We start from the raw sequence: 17883 nt of genomic DNA, 5'->3' as shown, positions 1-17883 counted from the left end.
CATGGCTTTCTGTTGCCTGAATAGGGGGCTTCAGGCAAGGAGTGAGCCTAAAAGCAAGCTGTGAAAGCACTTCATCCACTTCCAGAAGAGAGAGAGAGAGAGAGTTGTGTTACAGGTGCCTTGGTGGCAAGGAAGCTGACCATGAAAGTCTCCCTGGGCATAGAGGGGTCTCAAAGTCAGAAAGAGGTCTATGAAGCAAGCCTTAGAATGCAGTGAGGCAGTAGAATTGAAGCAACTAGGGCAAAGGAGCCGAGCTACCTTTCTTGGAAAGAAGAGGTGCTTACAGAAAAAGGCAATAAGGCTATTTGATTGGCGTGCATTGACTCAGCTTCAATAACACATGAGGAGGAAGGGAAAAGTGGGAGAGAGGGTGTTTCTGAGCCAGGGTGCCAGCTGGTAGTTGGAATGGGATGATTTGACACAGTGCCAGCAGGCTGTTGCTCCTCAGATAATTGTCATGATAGTAAAGAACCAATCAGGGAAAGAACAAAGAACATGAGATTCTTGTGCCTTAAGGTCTGGTGACTTAATTAAGGGATCCTCCTTTGCTGGCTGACAACTCCTGCTGGATATTACCTTTGTTTTCACACCCAGTTGAGGGTGCAGTGGCTAGTCTGGAGTGCCATTTTGTCATAAAATTATTCCAGTTGTAGTGAAGACAGTTGGAACTGGGAATCTTACTTTTGTTTTGTTAAACTTGTTCTTACAAAAGTTAGGAGCTCTTAGGAAGTGGCTGTGGTCACTTTGAAGGTATGAAATCATCTCCTGTAGGATTTGGAGCCAGTAGTTCCATTTGAATTTTGGCACTGTGAAAACTCCATTTGAATTAAGAGGGCAATCCTAAGTGCGCCCTGGTCTGGCTCAAGTTCTTTGTGCCGGCCTGGGAGCATTGGAAATGTGCCATAAAGCACATTTGTGCCTCCCTTGGAGTAAGTTGCGCCGGTGCACAGAGGTGCTCTGGCCTGCAGAGCGTCCATGGTGGTGGCAGTAAATGAGTTCGCCTCTTTAGGTGGTGCAGATCCAAGTAGAGCCATTTGGGCCGCTGTGACTCTCCCTGGGGTAAGGGAAATTTTTTTCCGTTGCCCCAGGCTAAACCTCGGCCAGTCCCAAACTCATGCTGGATACAGCGCAGGCCTGCTGGCCTGCCTGTTCCAGCACAAATTAGGATTGCGCTGTTGGTCACCTTTTGAATTTGGAGCTTATTTAGATCATTAAGTGGGTTTGGAATTACATGGTTTAATCAAAAGTGTGGCCTTCCTGGCCTGTGGATCTGAGCCTGTTACCATTTGTCCTTCAAATCACCATGTTACTGGTCTGGCCCATGCTGTCCTGGGAGATGCTCAGCACCAAGTATATGTGTGTAAATGTGTGTCTCCAGCATGCCTTGAATAATAGGAAATGAAATATGGACTGTGTAACAAAGGTTCCGTACAAACATTTGTTTTAACTAGCTAGAAAGGGCATGTCTCACTATACAGATGTGTACAGGTTCTGTGCTATAGGAGAACATTACTGCACCGTCTTTTAATATCTTTTTGTTTCATATTGCAGATCAGCATAATGACGCTCAGAATGTTTGAGCACCTTTTGCAGAAGCCTGATGAGCACATTCTTTGTAACTTGGTTCTTAGAAATTTAGAGGAGAGAAACTATACTGAATATAAACCACCCTGCCAAGAAGATAAAGATGTGGTGGAGAATGGCCAGATAGCAGGAGCTGTGTATGTTTTTTCTTTCTTCTGTGTCATTGAAGAGTGTTGCATTAGCTGGAATAGCACTCAGGCACCCTGTTTTAGATCAAATGCTGACATTATATTGAATCTTGCTGTTAAAGTTATTGTTTTAGGTGATATACACATAATCCATCATTTTAAGGGTTTGCAAGTAATAGGAAAAGTGGAGGAAAAGTCTCAATTACTTAACTCTGGTTAAGTACACAATTCTTTAGTTCTAAAATCTAAATCATTTGTAGTGTTCTACAGCATTTTAAGGTGATTACAATGTTAATATTATGCATGTCTGTCTCCTTTTCGCCTCTCATTTCTCCATGTATCTCAGCCAATTTTAAAACCAATGGGTGTGTTCCTCTGTTCTTGGTGGTTTGATGCCAAGGACAAATGTAATAATTTCTTATTTTTTGCCAGACTCATTTTTGTTTCTCTGGTTCCATCATGCTGCCCTTACAAAGGCATATTATTAGACACATTCAAAATTGCCCACTCTGTTTTTAATGATCTATTTTTCTCTTTTCTTAAAGCAAGAATAGACCCTGAAAGCCAGTTTGTCCTCATCTTGTCTTAAGAATCAAACTAGATGCAATAAGCATATCATTGTTTTCCTTTAAAATACCATCTGCATATGGTCTCAAACTACACTGGGGCTTCAGTGTGGGGGTGTTCAACCCTTTACCTTTGTGTCATTTATCTGCTGCCAGTCATTTCCCCAGCTGCTATGGGTCTCCAGAAATACTATTTGCTGCAATGTCACCTTCAGAAGCTCCCCAGGAGGTGGGATGTTCATTAGGAAAATGGTGCAAAAGAAGAGAGTTACTTGCCCCCTACTTCTAAGATTCTGACTATGCACTTGGATCACACTAGACCTCTATTTTAAAGTACCGTAGGTAGTCGCCTAAAAGACGAAAAATTTCTACCAATAAACCAAGTGTAAATAATCTCCTTGCCTTATCTGCGGATCACTTGGGGATCAGAACTGTTGAAGTACAGGAGAAGTCCAGAGGAGAGCAAGAGGACAGTGCAGAGATAATTAGAGGGCAGTCAATTTCCATAATGAGGAGGCTGCAAGCTACAGCCAAAGTTAACTTTTCACTCCTGAGAAAAAACTTAGTCAGGACTCAAGGCTTCCATTTAAATCGAGCAAGGCTTGTTGTTCTTAGGAGACCCTTCTGCAGCCTCATTCCACTTTGCAAATGTTAGAGGTCTGGTTTTAAACACATCAGGATGTAATCCTTATTTCCATCTGAGACAAAGTCTGAAGCTGCAGTTTGGTGCACAATTACTTAAGAATAACAGCCATGGAAAGCAGTGGATCTACTTCTGAGTAAAAGTTGTAATTATGTGTAGCTGTGTTTGCTCACACTAATTCCTTTTTGCTTGTCTCTCTGCTGTGAATTGAATTGCCCGCTCCCAGTTATATGTTATGTTGTATGTTATATTGAGCTTCTGGCTTAACACACAAGGCACCTTAAAGAAGGATTTGATTAATGGTTCTACTGGTATATTGTTTACAGTGCACTCACTCACTCTGATAGTATTTACAAAAAGGTTGTGAAGGCCAGAATTATAAAAGTTAATGTATAAAAATGTGTCTAAGGATCTTTTATTATATTTTTAATAAGAACATAAGAACAGCCCCACTGGATCAGGCCATAGGCCCATCTAGTCCAGCTTCCTGTATCTCACAGCGGCCCACCAAATGCCCCAGGGAGCACACCAGATAACAAGAGACCTCATCCTGGTGCCCTCCCTTGCATCTGGCATTCTGACATAACCAATTTCTAAAATCAGGAGGTTGCGCATACACATCATGGCTTGTACCCCATAATGAATTTTTCCTCCAGAAACTTGTCCAATCCCCTTTTAAAGGCATCTAGGCTAGACGCCAGCACCACATCCTGTGGCAAGGAGTTCCACAGACCGACCACACGCTGAGTAAAGAAATATTTTCTTTTGTCTGTCCTAACCCGCCCAACACTCAATTTTAGTGGATGTCCCCTGGTTCTGGTATTATGTGAGAGTGTAAAGAGCATCTCCCTATCCACTCTGTCCATCCCCTGCATAATTTTGTGTGTCTCAATCATGTCCCCCCTCAGGCGTCTCTTTTCTAGGCTGAAGAGGCCCAAACGCCGTAGCCTTTCCTCATAAGGAAGGTGCCCCAGTCCCGTAATCATCTTAGTCGCTCTCTTTTGCACCTTTTCCATTTCCACTATGTCTTTTTTGAGATGCGGCGACCTAGAGACTATACAGTTCTTAGGTAACAATAACTGGTAGGTTATTTTCCAGGATCTGTCCTCGGCTAAAATAAGACAAAATTATAGTCAATCACCCCCCCTAAGTTTAAACCCCCTCCCCTGACATATCTGAGGGTCATAGGAAATTCCGTGATTTTTTTTTTTTTGGCTCAAACCTACCCTCTACCTATCTGTGGGATTGATGTGTAGGCGGGTATCTGTGGTAAAAATGAGCACACCGTTACCAAGTGGAGATCCTATCTATTTTGGCCCGTAGTGATGTTTGGCATGATTCCAACTATTTGCTGACTCACAGCCCAATCCTGAGCTGCCCTGGACGCCCAGGCACGGCGGCACCGAGAATGGCTGCCGCTGGATCCTGCGCACCGCATGCTACTGCGGGAGGTGCCTCGGGAGAAGGGGACTTTCATCCTCTTCCCCCGGTAAGGTAAACAGCCCCGCAATGGGGCTACTCACTTTTGGTTGGCAGTAAAGTAAAGGCGCAAAGGTGCCGGGCTCTCCATGAGCTCCTTGGATCCTGCAGAGCTCCGCGGACCTGCCTCCCTCCCTCCTCCCGGCACGCCTCCGCATCACGCGTCTCCCCTACCCTCTCTCCGTCCCCCGCTAGCCTCCCCCCTCCCAGGAACTCCTTCTCCCTTGCCCTGTCCCCCCTTACCGTGCCATGGCTTGGCAGTCCCTGAGACTGCTGAGCTGCAGAGGCTGGGCGACTGCCCTGCGCTAGCCCAGCATCAGCCAGCGCTGGGCTAGCCCAATGGAGAGGCTCGCAAACGTGCCTTATGGCATATTTGTGACAGTACTCGGTGGCACGAAGCCGTGCCACCGAGCTCAGGATTGGGCTCTCAAGTATTAAAAAACTTCTAGTATTTCAACATAGGTTCAGAAGTTCATAGGCCCTGCCTGATGCTGTGTACATCACCAATGATTCAGAAGTTCATAAATGCTGTTTAGACTATGGCAATACAATTTTGTGCTTTTGATTAAAAGAACATCCTTCTTGTTTTGCTACAAATCCACAGAGACCTGGAAGAAGATCCATTATTTACTGATCTTTCTCCAGATACTATGTTGTCAAACCAAGAGTGGCTTACTGCTTCTCCACCTGCCAGCCCAGAACATCCAAAAAATGATGGGAAGACTGAAGTTCACAAAATTGTAAATAGGTAAGTTGAAAATAGATGAATGATCTTTAGAAACAAACACAAAAACTTTTTGTTAATATCATTCTTTATTCTGGTAGGTCTCCCACTTCCCACAATAGCAAAATTGTAAGATGGATGGCCCCATTTTTTAGGTACCATGTCCATCTAGATCTGTCTGTGTGTGTGTGTGTGTGTGTGTGTGTGTTGGAAAGTGGAAATGCAAGTGAATAGGCTGAGTTGAAAGTAATTAATCTATCAGAAATCCGCTGGAGATATAATTTTCAGGCTAGATTGCATCTGAAATCATTGACCTGGTGCGGCAAATCCTCTTTTACACATGAACAAATATTCCTGTATTCATAAATAATTTAGATTTAATTATAAAGTCACTGCTGTATGGTTATATGTTGTAGATAGCTAGATGTGAGATATGTTAAAATAGTGGAAAAAGTGGTAGCTTAGTGTGCGGAACCGTGTCTCCCAGTTGTTCATGAGAGAACACAAGCCGGAATGCTCCTAGAAAAACTCGAAAAGGAACACCACTGTGTTACCTTTCCTACAGTGTTTGAATAGGAAAAATCAGTTCAGGATTAAATTGCATATTGTACGTGTATGTTTTGTTTGATTTTTGTTTTGCAAAAAGGAGTTGCTGTGAGGGCACACTTGAGTATTATACACAAAACCCAAATCAGCATAGAGCTTAAAACAGAAGGTTGGATTGTGAGTTACACTGCAGCCCCACATGTGTTCTCCCCCATACTAGTAAATTCACATTTTGCTTACTCAAATACAATATTAATCATCCTTGGTAAATATTGGAACAGTGATTCATGTCATTATGCAGAAATTCAGAGATAGGAGATTTAAATTAGATATTAACATAGGATTTCTAGATACTTCTGTAATTAACTCATGTAAATATGTACAAAACCAGCATAAAAATGAGATTTTCAAACAAAGGGGAAAGCAGATAAAAATGTTCAGAATTTAAAGACTTTTCAGGATCCCAAGGATGGCCTGCCATGGTGTCTAAACATCAAAAAGAGAAAGAAGATTCACCAGTAAAGGCCCAGTTCTTTGTTCTCTGAGCATAAGCAGCATTCTGTTACGTTGTACCAAAGCAGCATGGCACACATGTCCTATTAGCTTGGAAGACAGGCCAAAGCAGCCATAAAACTGCTCTCCTACATGAAAAACAAAAAGATGCAATCTTCCATTTTCTCAGAATTCTCCCAAAACACAAAATGCAGAAAAGCTTATTTTCACATCTTTCATTACTTCTTAAAAGTGCAGAAATAGGAAGCAAAATGAAAAGAAGCTATGTTTACTGCTGCATTCCATCTCTTTGACGCAACAATAGAAAGCAATGTAGTATACACTCTGCAGGTGAACATTAAAATAGAAAGTTGTGGTAAAACATGGCTTACTTTTTTTAACACACATTGTTTACCTCTTACTATGTGCCTTTACAGTGGTGTAAATGCAACATCTAAAAGCCCCCGAGGGTCAATACTAAGGCAATGTTCTCTTCTCACTGTGAAACATCTCAGTAGCCAGGCTGACAGAAATGCCTCAACTGGTTTCTTCATCTGTCTCCATTACACGACAGTACACATAACTGCTTTTGTCAAGCGAGGAATTAACAGTGTTTGACATACCCGTTGCTCTAATGATCAAGAAACAAATCACTCTGACTAGTTACTTGTTTCTTTTTTCAGTTTTCTCTGTCTTGTGCCAGATGAAGCCAAATCTTCTTATCACGTGGAGGGCACAGGTTATGATACCTACCTCAGAGATGCCCATCGACAAGTAAGTGAAAAAAGCAATACATTTTGAAGGAGACCTCCTGGCTGAAAACCTGAGGAAAGGGCAAGATAGAAATTGTAAAATAAAAATTTTATTTTTTATTAAATAAAATAAATATGCCAGCACCATGATGACAAGAATAAAAAACCAGCTTCATGCACAAGAACCTATATGGGGGAGCACACAGTTTCTTGCCTTCAAACACGTGCTGTTGGATCTGTGGGACCAGAAAATGAGAGTTCAGTTCACGACGACTGTAAAAAAGGCAAAACAATAAATGGAGTCAATTGTATTTTCAGGCAGAACATTTTGTGTTAACATGTTTAATGCAAATTTTATAATTGTGCACTGCACAGCGGTTCTTAATTTGCCTTACTATTTCTCTACATTCTCCTTCTATAGCATGATCTTTGACAGAGCTGTGAAAGAGCTATCAAATTAATGCAGTCATAAAGGTTCTGTGCAAGTAATATGTAGCCTGGGGTGTGCATTTCGAAGTGGGTAATACGTTTGAGGAACATAGACTTTCATCTTCTCTTTGAAAACCCAGACACATTTCTCTTTCAAAAAGTTTAAGTCTCCTTGTTCCGAGGACAAACTGCAATTGGCTCCTGACTTTTAAATAACTTGCGATTAATTGCTGAAGAGCTCTAAGCATATGTTATGGAATCAAAGGTGGGCAAAAAATCCAAGAACTACATAAATATGTGGAATGATCATTTTCAAAATGTTGCATTTCTTGAAACTAATGAAATATGTGTCCCAGTTAAATAGAAAATATTTGTTCTCTGAGTTTTTATTTTTGTCTCTCCAGCTTTCCAAAAGCTGAGAAAACAAAAAAAAACAACAGAAAAACAAAAGGAACAAGGAATGATGAAAGAGCTATGTAGATTCCCATAGTACTCTACAGTTGAATGTAGGGAAGTGCATTCACTTTTCCTAGTGGAGTGTACCTTGAATGAAGGAAGAAATCAGGTGCCATTAAAGGCGAATCACGCTCTTATGCTGACTTTTAATAATTCGCACTAAACTGGTTCAGATGTAATGCCAAACCGAACTGTGTTACTATGAGAATGATCCGTTACAAACTTTCAGGTTCCTGTACTCCCCGTTTCCTCTCACTTGCCTGCTCCTGGGAGAGTCAGGATTACCTCACCATTTCCTGTACAAAGATAACTTTCCTTGTATGTTGACATCTCCGTGTAGGAAAAACCAAAATGCGATCTTACCTTTGGTGTTAGGGCTTTATGTATATCGGCTCACAGTTAAGGAGAATAGAATTAGGCCAATGGGCTTCAACTTTTATTGAAAAACGTTTCCAAATATAACGCTGCTTGTGTGTGGGATTACTACGGAACTTCCATTTGGATTATGATTATGTATCAGACGTGAAAGGTAAACTGACTTTCGAAAATAAGTAGATCCTGTTGTTCTTTGCTATTTTACTGTCTATTGAAACGAGACATTTTCTTTGATTTGTAAATGAATAAGGGTTTGATGTTCTGCTTCCTCTAGTTCCGGGATTATTGCGCCATATGCTTGCGATGGGAGTGGCCAGGCTCTCCTAAACCTTTGGAAAAGTGCAATTTAGAAGCTACCTTCTTTGAAGGGCATTTCCTGAAGGTTCTTTTTGAAAGAATGGGCAGAATTCTTGATCAGGTAGGATTGCTTCTTATTTTATATTCCAGCATGGTTGGTTTTTCATATCATTCCCTCTAGTGACAAAATTAGTGGGCCTCTGCCAATCACTGCGGCAGCGACGTAGGGCCGTGCAGAGAGGACAAGGTGCTTTGTGTGTAGCTGGGCACACTTCGTGCATGCAGTCTTTAGGTAAGGAAAATTCCATTGCAAGTTTTCTAAGGGTCTCTCCCATGGGAAGACCATTGCTTGTGTGCTGCCCTCATGTTGCCATGGATTGTTGGGGGTGTGTGGGGTTCAGCACCCTTCCACTTGAACACCCCCTCTTGCATTTTGAATTACATGCCCCATCTGCTGCCCAGATATTTGCTGCCATCTTGGCTTACAAGGAATAGGCCTGCTTTGAAACTATGGGCACAATCCTAACCAGGTCTACTCAGAAGTAAGTCCTTTTTTGTTCAATGGGGTTTACTCTCAGGAAAGTATGGTTAGGATTGCAGCCATAGAGTCTCAGCCTTAATCTGAGGATTCACATGTTATAAGGAGCTGCACCCAAAGCTGTTTCCTGGCTGAGTCTCTTCTAAATAATTAGCAGGAAAATACCACATTGAAGTGATCGCTCATGTTCTTCACATGCCTCATTTCCAATGAATATTGGATTTGAGCCTTAAATCCGCATTTCAGCAGCTCTAGGAAAACTAATCTCATGCATATGAAAAGCTGTTTCCAGTGCTGCAGCCAGAACTGTGAGAAAAAGAAAAGCTAAAATTCCTTACCTAAAGGCTGTCGGGGGAACAAATATCGAGTGTTGCAAAAAATTCCAGGGGTTATTATGGCACAGAGTTGATTTGATGTAGTACCTGTCAGAATGACAAAATTTCCAAATCAGTCAAGCATGCTGCTGTTTTTTTTCATGTGTCAAGGGCAATACCTGATGCTCAGAGATTTAAAATATGCAGGTGAGTGGGAAAAATCCTCTCCAACCACAAAAGAATGGTTTAATTCTGAGCCAAAGTGATTCTCCCCACCCCAGAATATGTTATGAAAATGTTGATACAAATCAGAAATAGAAAAGTGTTGTTTCAGTCAGGTTAGATTAAACTGATGAACCTAATACAGTCATTACTTACTTCTATGATTGTGCCACACCAACAATGCAGTCTTATCCATGTTTACTTAGAAGTAATTCCCACTGTGTTTAATGAGGCTTTTTCCTTAGTAAGTGCATTTTGAGTAGCAGCCCAAGTCTTTGATATAATTGGGTACAATTCTGCTTAATTTATCTGGAGGCTTTGTTACTAATACATGGTGTCCACATATATCACCAACCTTTTCGTTTCTACCAGTTCTTCTTGTTCTGCTCCTATCCTTTATATGCATAGGCTCTGAATTTCTAAGCTAAAATAACCCAAACTCCAGAATTCTGCAAATTGAATCCCTGAGCTTGCATCCTAATTTTAGTTAGTCATGACTGTTTCATTGAAATCAGTTTGTTGATCATGACTTACACTTATTGCTGTGTAAGGTGCCATAAATTTGCAGGAAGTCATTTGTTGAAATTAGGTTCTTACTCTTGCACAAATAAGAGCAAAATGTACTTATGGACTATGAATCCTTTTGGATGCTCACATTTTTCCTTTTCCCAGAAATGCCACAGAAAAAGTCTTGACATAATAGCTCATGTTGCAGTGACTTGTGCTGCCACTAGATGGCTTCACCACTTGCAAATACCTCTTCACTTGGTTGAATGAGAAAAAAAAAGAAGAGAATGTTAATGCTTTGAACTGTAAAGGGCAACTTGGAGCTGGGGGAATGACAATCTGACCAGGTCCACATCTTTTGGTGAGGCAGTGATTTAACTTCTTACCACATGTCATTTTCGTGATTTAAATCCCCTTCCTTGAGCCTCATGGGGAAACATACAGGTGTAAGTTTTCACCTGTGGGGCAAATAGTACTTTGGAGTGGGGGGCTATGAATTAATTGTGGAAAATGGCTTGCAGGAAAACAGCTAATCTACTCTTGTGTCACAGTCCCAACCAGGAAACACCTCTCCCCACCACCACACACCCACATGGATTATTTTTCTTTCCTGTTCACAAGTTTGATCTGTAGTGTAGGGTTTTCTTAATTGTGGCTTTTCCTTCATTCTGCATTCATTATTCTAATACTTATGTGACTGGCATGTGTAAGCACCAGGCCTGACCTTCAATAGAGTCTTTGCTATTTTAAACTTATTTAATCGGGCTACAGCATTTAGTCAGTAATTAGATTCATTGATAAAAAAAATATTTTGGTCAATAGTAAAGGTACCACTTATTTAATCAGGGAACAGATTTTTAAAGAATGTTAGTTCTTAATTTGAGTATTACAAGAATTGCTAGAGATGGGCGCTATTTTAGACAAGGAATTCCTTCTTCATATCTAACACTGAAAGAAATGCCTCTTCTTAGATTCCACCTGCTGAAACTCAGATGCATCATCTCAAATCAAAGATATAATGCTTATCCTTTATAACTCTAATTTTATGCATTTGCATAAAATCTGCACATTTAATTGAAAAATTCATTGGTTGATGAATACTCATACAATTTAATCAAAGAATAATTATTTAATGTAAGCAGCATAAAGTTTCTGGGTGTCAATGAATATTCCCCCTCCTCCAAGCATTTGAAAGGGGTTAGGAATTCCCACAGTTCAAGGCTTCCTTCACATGCACATCAAGCCACATGGAAGCCACTTTCTCCATAGCTATATTTTAAATGGTTGGGGTGTGTGTGTGTGTGTGTGTGTGAGGGAGAGAGAGAGAACAAAACTATAAACCTATGGGGCTGATCATATACCTTTTCTAGTAGATTGACATACTTTCTCTTAGCAGGGTGGGGAACAATACACATGAATCACTCTCACCTATATATTTAACTACTGTATTCTCAGCCAGAGTGGTTCTCAAAGCTGTTCATCAGATGTCTAAGTGAATGGCATTGTCCTCTCAGTGATGAATGCCAGGGGGTGCTGGTGGTGTTTTGTGGTTCATGGCTGTATTCCCCTGAAAGGTGACAGCAGCAAAGGATGCAGATGTTCTTTGAATCCTCTTCGCAGTGTTCCCGATTCCCCTCCTGTTGCCACCCTGAGTAGATGGGACTGACACTGAACCCTTAGTGTTTGCATAGATAATCAGAGTCACTGGAGGGACAGTGACATATGAAGTCTTTCTCACGCATGTGCACTCATGGGAATAGCACTGTGGGAACCTCAAACTCGGCTCACTAAGGGCCCAATACTGAACTGGGCCAGTGCTGACCTGCAGTGCAGTGCTGGGTGTTGCAAACATAAGGCACACTTGTGACACCCTGCACCAAATTGGTGCTGAACCCAGGGCTGGCCAGATGCTGCTCGGAGCTAGATAAGAGCTCTGGGGGACAGTGAGGGCTTTAGGGGGTGGGGGAAGGATGAAGTGGCAACTGCTTTGGTGCTTCTGCACTTGGCAGGTGATGCTGCCTTTAGAATTCAACAGATAAGCAGTTATATATTTAGAAAACTGCTTCAATTTAGATGCCAAGATTTGATAACTCTCCACCCCACTTTTGGATTAGCATTGTAGCACTAAAATGACCGGTAGCAAATGGGGATGGGGTATAGAAAGGAAGAGCACCGTTTTCTCTGTACTGATCCCAGTTTGCGATTTGGGCTAAAGGAAAAAACCCTGGAGATTTCCACAGTTCCAGTACAGTTTGTTCGAATGTGCTAGATTGGCACACGTGCAGCATAAATTTTCTCTATCTGAAAACAGGCTAAATGGTCACCACAGCTGTTTTATTGCACGTTTGCTTTCCCATTCATGCTTGCAATTCAAGAGATTGTTCACATTGATTGCTTCAGTTAGATAATTGCCCTAAGCAAATGATACTGAAAACACAGCAGTTGATTTTTCCAGGGTGGTGTTACTGGTTTTCAGATTTGTTGAGCATACTCACATGGTAGCTAGCATGCCAGGCTATTTAAAACAATGTGCCTGTGCATCTGATAGCCAATATATATTTTAAATTTTACATACGGCAAATCCCAAAACCATAAATGTTTCATTGAGAACCAGGTGTGCTGTACTGTGTGCGTCCAAAAGCAGTTCATGTCTAATCTTTATTTTGCTTCCCCCCTCCCACAGCCATATGACGTCAATTTACAAGTCACATCTGTGTTGTCCAAGCTCTCCTTGTTTCCTCACCCCCACATCCATGAATACCTTTTGGATCCCTATGTAAACCTGGCTTCTGGATGCCGCTCTCTCTTTTCAGTCATTGTCAGGGTGAGTAAATGAAGAACTAGCAGCTCAAGCAATGTTCCAGAATTACATTGCTTTGTCAAGTATGTAATACCCTGTTACTGCTTAGCAAATAATAAATGCCAGGGAGCTCCTGCCCGTCAAATAAATAAATAAATGAGCGTGCATGTATTTTTAAGCAGCTTTTCATCTTTTAGTTGAGTATTAGCAACAAGACTGATCTATGAAGTGATCTTCATTCATTGATTTTCATGCAAAAAACTGTATGTATGTTGAAACCATTTGAAGGGCAGAACATCCATTTTTCTTAGAATGAGTTGGGTATCTGCTGCATGTTATACTGTACTTAAAATGTAAGATAGGACACACATTTTGTTGCCCAGCAATAATTTCAGCGTAGGAAAACTGTAACCCATGATGTGATCTTTGGTGTTTCTAGCCATACTTAAGACAGCTGTACTTTGAGCTCGCAACACAGAATCCAGCTACCTTCCTCCACTGGCTCCCTCTTTGAGTTGTTTCATTCCATGCTACTTTGTATTATATGCAGGTTGTTGGTGATCTCATGGTGAGGATCCAACGCATCCCTGATTTCACACCAAAACTTCTCCTGGTCAGGAAGCGACTCTTGGGCTTAGAGCCAGAAGGTCCTATGTAAGTGTATTAACAGACCATTACAAATTGCTTTCAAGAGACATTGTGTGTGGTTGTTTAAATCTTCTTCTTCTTCTTGCAGTGTTGACCACATGACATTACTGGAAGGTGTGATTGTATTAGAAGAGTTTTGCAAAGAGCTGGCTGCAATCGCATTTGTGAAATACCATGCCTCCTCCACTCCATAAGCAATGTGCCCCAACTTGAGTGTCCCAACTGCAAGATCACCTTGCATTTCAGTCAGAAAAGACTGATAATTCTCCCCAGGGAAGAAAAGAAAGAACTACAGCTTTGTAATCCTTTCAAATGGCAGTGCTGGTTTCTAAATTCACTGGCACTGATTGTATGGAAATGGAAAATGTGTGTTTTACCCACAACACAATCCAAGGGATATCAGCAGAACGCAGAAAGCTTGAAGAGCTGTGCACATCCGGACTTTTGTTGAGGAGTTGTCTTGTTTTAATTACCTTTGAGGAGGTAGGAGTTTTTATATCTCTTAGGGTTCACAGGCATTTTAAAAAGAATTAATGTTTGTCTCATAGCTGAGCTGTATTTTATCTCTTTCAATTAAAAACAGCAAGTGATTAAAGCATTCTAAAGTTTTGAAAACAATGTAGGAGAAAAATATAAGAGGCACAAATGCACACCCAGCTTAAAATGAGCTCTTCTTTATAAATAGATATTTTTTCATATTGTTTGAGCCCTTCATTCATTATAGCAGTCTGTTTTATTGCAAATGTAGTTGTTACACTAGTGTAACAGGTGATTAGAAGTATACTTGACTGTCAGTTTTCCTGAAATCCTTGCTTGTTTTCCTTTGTGCTGTGTAATTCAGTTTGCCTTTTGTTTTGTATTGGATCCCTCAGTTGTTTGATCCAAATGCCTATTTACAAGACTGCTATGATACAGGTCACTTAATAAGACAGGTTGTTTTTAAGTATGTCTGTAATTTAATTGGCTGAAAAGCATCTTGTGCCTTGATGATTGGCAGTATCCATTTCTTGCTCATCTAATTTGAATGGCTGCAGCATCCAAGACAATGGACAGGTGATCTTGCTTATCGCTGAGACAACTTTTTAATAATGTATATGGATTCAAATTCTTTGAAGGCTGTCGCATGCTTTGGGTTGTGTGCGATTTTATAGTTTGCAGTTGGAATCTATCATAGGAAAGAAGAAAACAGGATCTTGGAATCAGTTAGACTGGCCAACTAAATCTAGGGCTGACACAGCAAAGAGGAGCTTAATGTCCCTCTTTTTCTCTTACTCATCATTTCCAGTTTATTCAGACTGAAAACTACAAACCTTTATGAATCTCATTTGGGAAGAGATGCTACAGAAACCGTGGTAATGGAATCCATGTGCTTCTAACATGTGTGAACAGGCTGGCTAGGCTAAATTACTCATTTTAGCTGCTAGAGCACAGATGATTGGGTGACCAGACTGGACTCATGGGCTGCCATGGTGATTATTTCTTGTATTTCAGTTAAGTGTTGATGCCGAGTACAGAATCCATTGGCTAATAAAGTGGTGAGGGAGATAAAGACATGTGTCTTACTACCAAACTGTGGTTTAATCATAGTTTAATCTGTCATCTGAACCCAGCAAAAGAATTGTCTTTGCAAGTTTGGCCCAGGAACAAGTCTAACTCATGTGTTCATGTATTCTCTCTGATCATCAAGATACCTGCCTTCATAGTAGAAATTAGTAAGACAGTGAAGGCTTTTTTTTATGCCCTTGAGAATGAAAGTTGTTGAATTGACTCATAAATGTACCTAGAAAAAGTAAATATAAGAAAAGGATTAGCTTTTTTTACTCTCAGACAGATATTAGGAAATAAGTAAGCAACATAATATATGGAAACTGATCCATTTGAGAAGCTTTATATCTTTTCAGCCATGCAGGAAGCATAGGATACTTTGTTAGATAGATACAATGGTAATTAATGCAGTGTGTGTTAATCTAGGTCTTTTTAGTATTGCAGAACTTGAGGAAATACCTGCGGTTCAGTCAAGTGCCTAAATCCTAGATAAGGCTCCTGAGACTGAGGGCCCAATCCTATCCAAATTTCCAGCACTGATGCTGCTCCAAGATAAGAGATCAAATGATCCCTTACCTTGAGGAGGTCTCCATGACTGCCCTGCCACCGAAGGATGTGGCATGCACCATGTTGGCTTGGCTCCATCAAGCAGTGGAAAATTGGATAGGATTGGGCCCTTAAGCACATGCTACAGAGTAAAAGACTTGGGCATCATATGCATTGCTGATGTTTTATGTTGAAGCCTACAGCCTGCATATTCTAGAGAGATTCTATAGTAGTCAACACAAGTGACACTTCCTCAACTGTGCCCCAAAGAACTCAGAAGGTAGTCTTAAGTTTTTCTTGGGGTTCATTCTTTTTAATAAAAATAATTTTTAGAGCAGTCCTATTCCCAAGTTTAGATGTACATTTTGAAGAATGTAACTGTTAAAAAGGATGTGAAGCGAGATTTATTTCTTAAACAGCCTTTGTGTTAGAGCTTTCTAATTCACTGTCAACTGTAAAGCCATTCAAACTACCTTGGACTGAATTTTCAAATATTGTTTCCTAGCAAGATATATCTGTTGTTTCAACATGGAACTTCATTTATCTTTTAAAAATGTCGTGCTCTGAGCCTGATGTACAGGCCAAGCATATTAAGGAAGGGAAGGAAGCTTACGCTAAATATTACTGTATTCAAGATGTGTCCAATTTGCCAGTAAATCCCAGTGATATCATTTCAAGGCACCAATATTTCTTGATGCCCATTTAAACTTAAGTTGTGCATTTCTGTTCGTCACGATGTGTGTCATAAACCTAGGAAAAGCTTTAACCTCTTGGCATGGGACTAGATTTTATGAACCCATAAATTATAGCAGCAGCTTTTTATTTTTGTAAAGCAGATTGAATTTTCCTTCCAAAATGAAGTTAACTTTTGTATCTTTTCTTGCTTTCCATGCACTTTTATTTTGAAAGGCTCGTGAGTCCTTGGTTGAATCTATGCATGATTTAACAACCAACCCCATTATGTGTGTGTGTGTGTGGAGGCACGTGTGTGGTTATTTATTACCCAGCAGTGTATACCATAGCAACCACCAGTTGCAAAGATGCTAGTAGCATCTGTTTGGTACTTGGTACCATTAAAGCAACAGCAACCAGTATTTATTTATACACATGAATGAATGAGAAAAACTGGAGTCATTTGAGTTCCAGGATGCAGATGAAATTTTAATTTTTACCCTGATGCACATTTATGTAAATAAAGGCACCTTTTTCACCTTTCTACCATTTATTGTATGTATTTAATTTAGATTCTGACGTTGGAAACTTTGTAATAAGCAACAGCCATTTCTCCCGAGACTATTTTTATTATGATTGTAGCTGTCAACCTACTTTTCCGATCTTCTCTATGTAGCATTCTGATATTATAATGTATTCATTGGTGCAATATAGGAGCCGTGATACTAGGCATAGCTTCAGCCTGGTTGTACATGACCTGTTTACATGTGTGTGTTTATATATATATATATGTTTACTAATGGGCTGAAATGCAGCACTTGCTTGAGGTATTGCCAGTGCAAAGATTGTAACACTAAATTCTATAAGGCACAAGAATCATGGTATTCTTCTATAAATACATGACAGCTTTGCACCATGAGCTGCTGAATGCAGCAAAGCCTTCAGAGGTGAACTAACATCCTTGTTTAATTTGGAACAGCAAATTACAATGTACGAACTCCACATTCATTGTTGTTCTCAGTTTGTGAGAAATTAAGATCAGCATCTCAACATTCACTTCTGCACATCCATGATTAATAATGCCTGTGCTCTGTTATCTAGTCCTACAAGGTCTCTCTTGAAATATATACAGTATATACATGTGCTCTTCTGTTTTTATCCCCTCTTGTCTTGTTTACATTAAACAGAGGATGTTCAGTAAGCCTTCCCTATTGAACTTGTGTAGTTCACTTGCTGAGAAAGTTTGCCAAGGTATAACAAACCCATGGGGAATGGTTGGAAGAGTCAAGTCACAGTACATAGTGATAACCTGCATTTGCAAATTCAATTCAATTCAGATATTTTGTGGTTAAATAGCATGCATGAAGGATGAAAAGGGATATTCTTAAAAATAAATTAATATTATTTAAACCAAGTGACTGACTGCCTGCCTGTCTTTGCAGATTTCTGTGCATTTTTCAGTATTATATTTGGAAGCTGAATGCCTGAACTAGAAAATGGCTGAAGCAGCAGTATTTTACATTTATGCTGACATTGCATTCTTTCATCCTTCCAGCCAGCAGATCCTTAAGGGAAACATTGCACTATGATCCTTCTCTTGGTATTGGGTACTGTTCCTCA

At 40.4% G+C, this 17883-nt stretch overlaps 1 protein-coding gene across 2 annotated transcripts in view; it reads left to right on the top strand.

Annotated features, from left to right (window-relative positions):
• FHIP2A (FHF complex subunit HOOK interacting protein 2A) overlaps nucleotides 1-17677 on the top strand; it is a 38988-nt gene extending 21311 nt beyond the window's left edge. For both annotated transcript variants that reach the window (XM_066619760.1, XM_066619759.1), the window contains 7 exons: nucleotides 1552-1721; nucleotides 5005-5148; nucleotides 6846-6936; nucleotides 8449-8592; nucleotides 12736-12876; nucleotides 13403-13506; nucleotides 13589-17677. In XM_066619760.1, the coding sequence (XP_066475857.1) occupies nucleotides 1552-1721; nucleotides 5005-5148; nucleotides 6846-6936; nucleotides 8449-8592; nucleotides 12736-12876; nucleotides 13403-13506; nucleotides 13589-13694 (900 nt within the window). In that variant the 3' untranslated portion in view covers nucleotides 13695-17677. The remainder of the gene's footprint in view (nucleotides 1-1551; nucleotides 1722-5004; nucleotides 5149-6845; nucleotides 6937-8448; nucleotides 8593-12735; nucleotides 12877-13402; nucleotides 13507-13588) is intronic.
• Nucleotides 17678-17883: the final 206 nt, after the last annotated feature.

This window comes from Tiliqua scincoides, chromosome 3, assembly GCF_035046505.1.
Source record: "Tiliqua scincoides isolate rTilSci1 chromosome 3, rTilSci1.hap2, whole genome shotgun sequence".
NCBI lineage: Eukaryota > Metazoa > Chordata > Lepidosauria > Squamata > Scincidae > Tiliqua > Tiliqua scincoides.
This window is presented reverse-complemented; position numbering and strand designations above follow the sequence as displayed.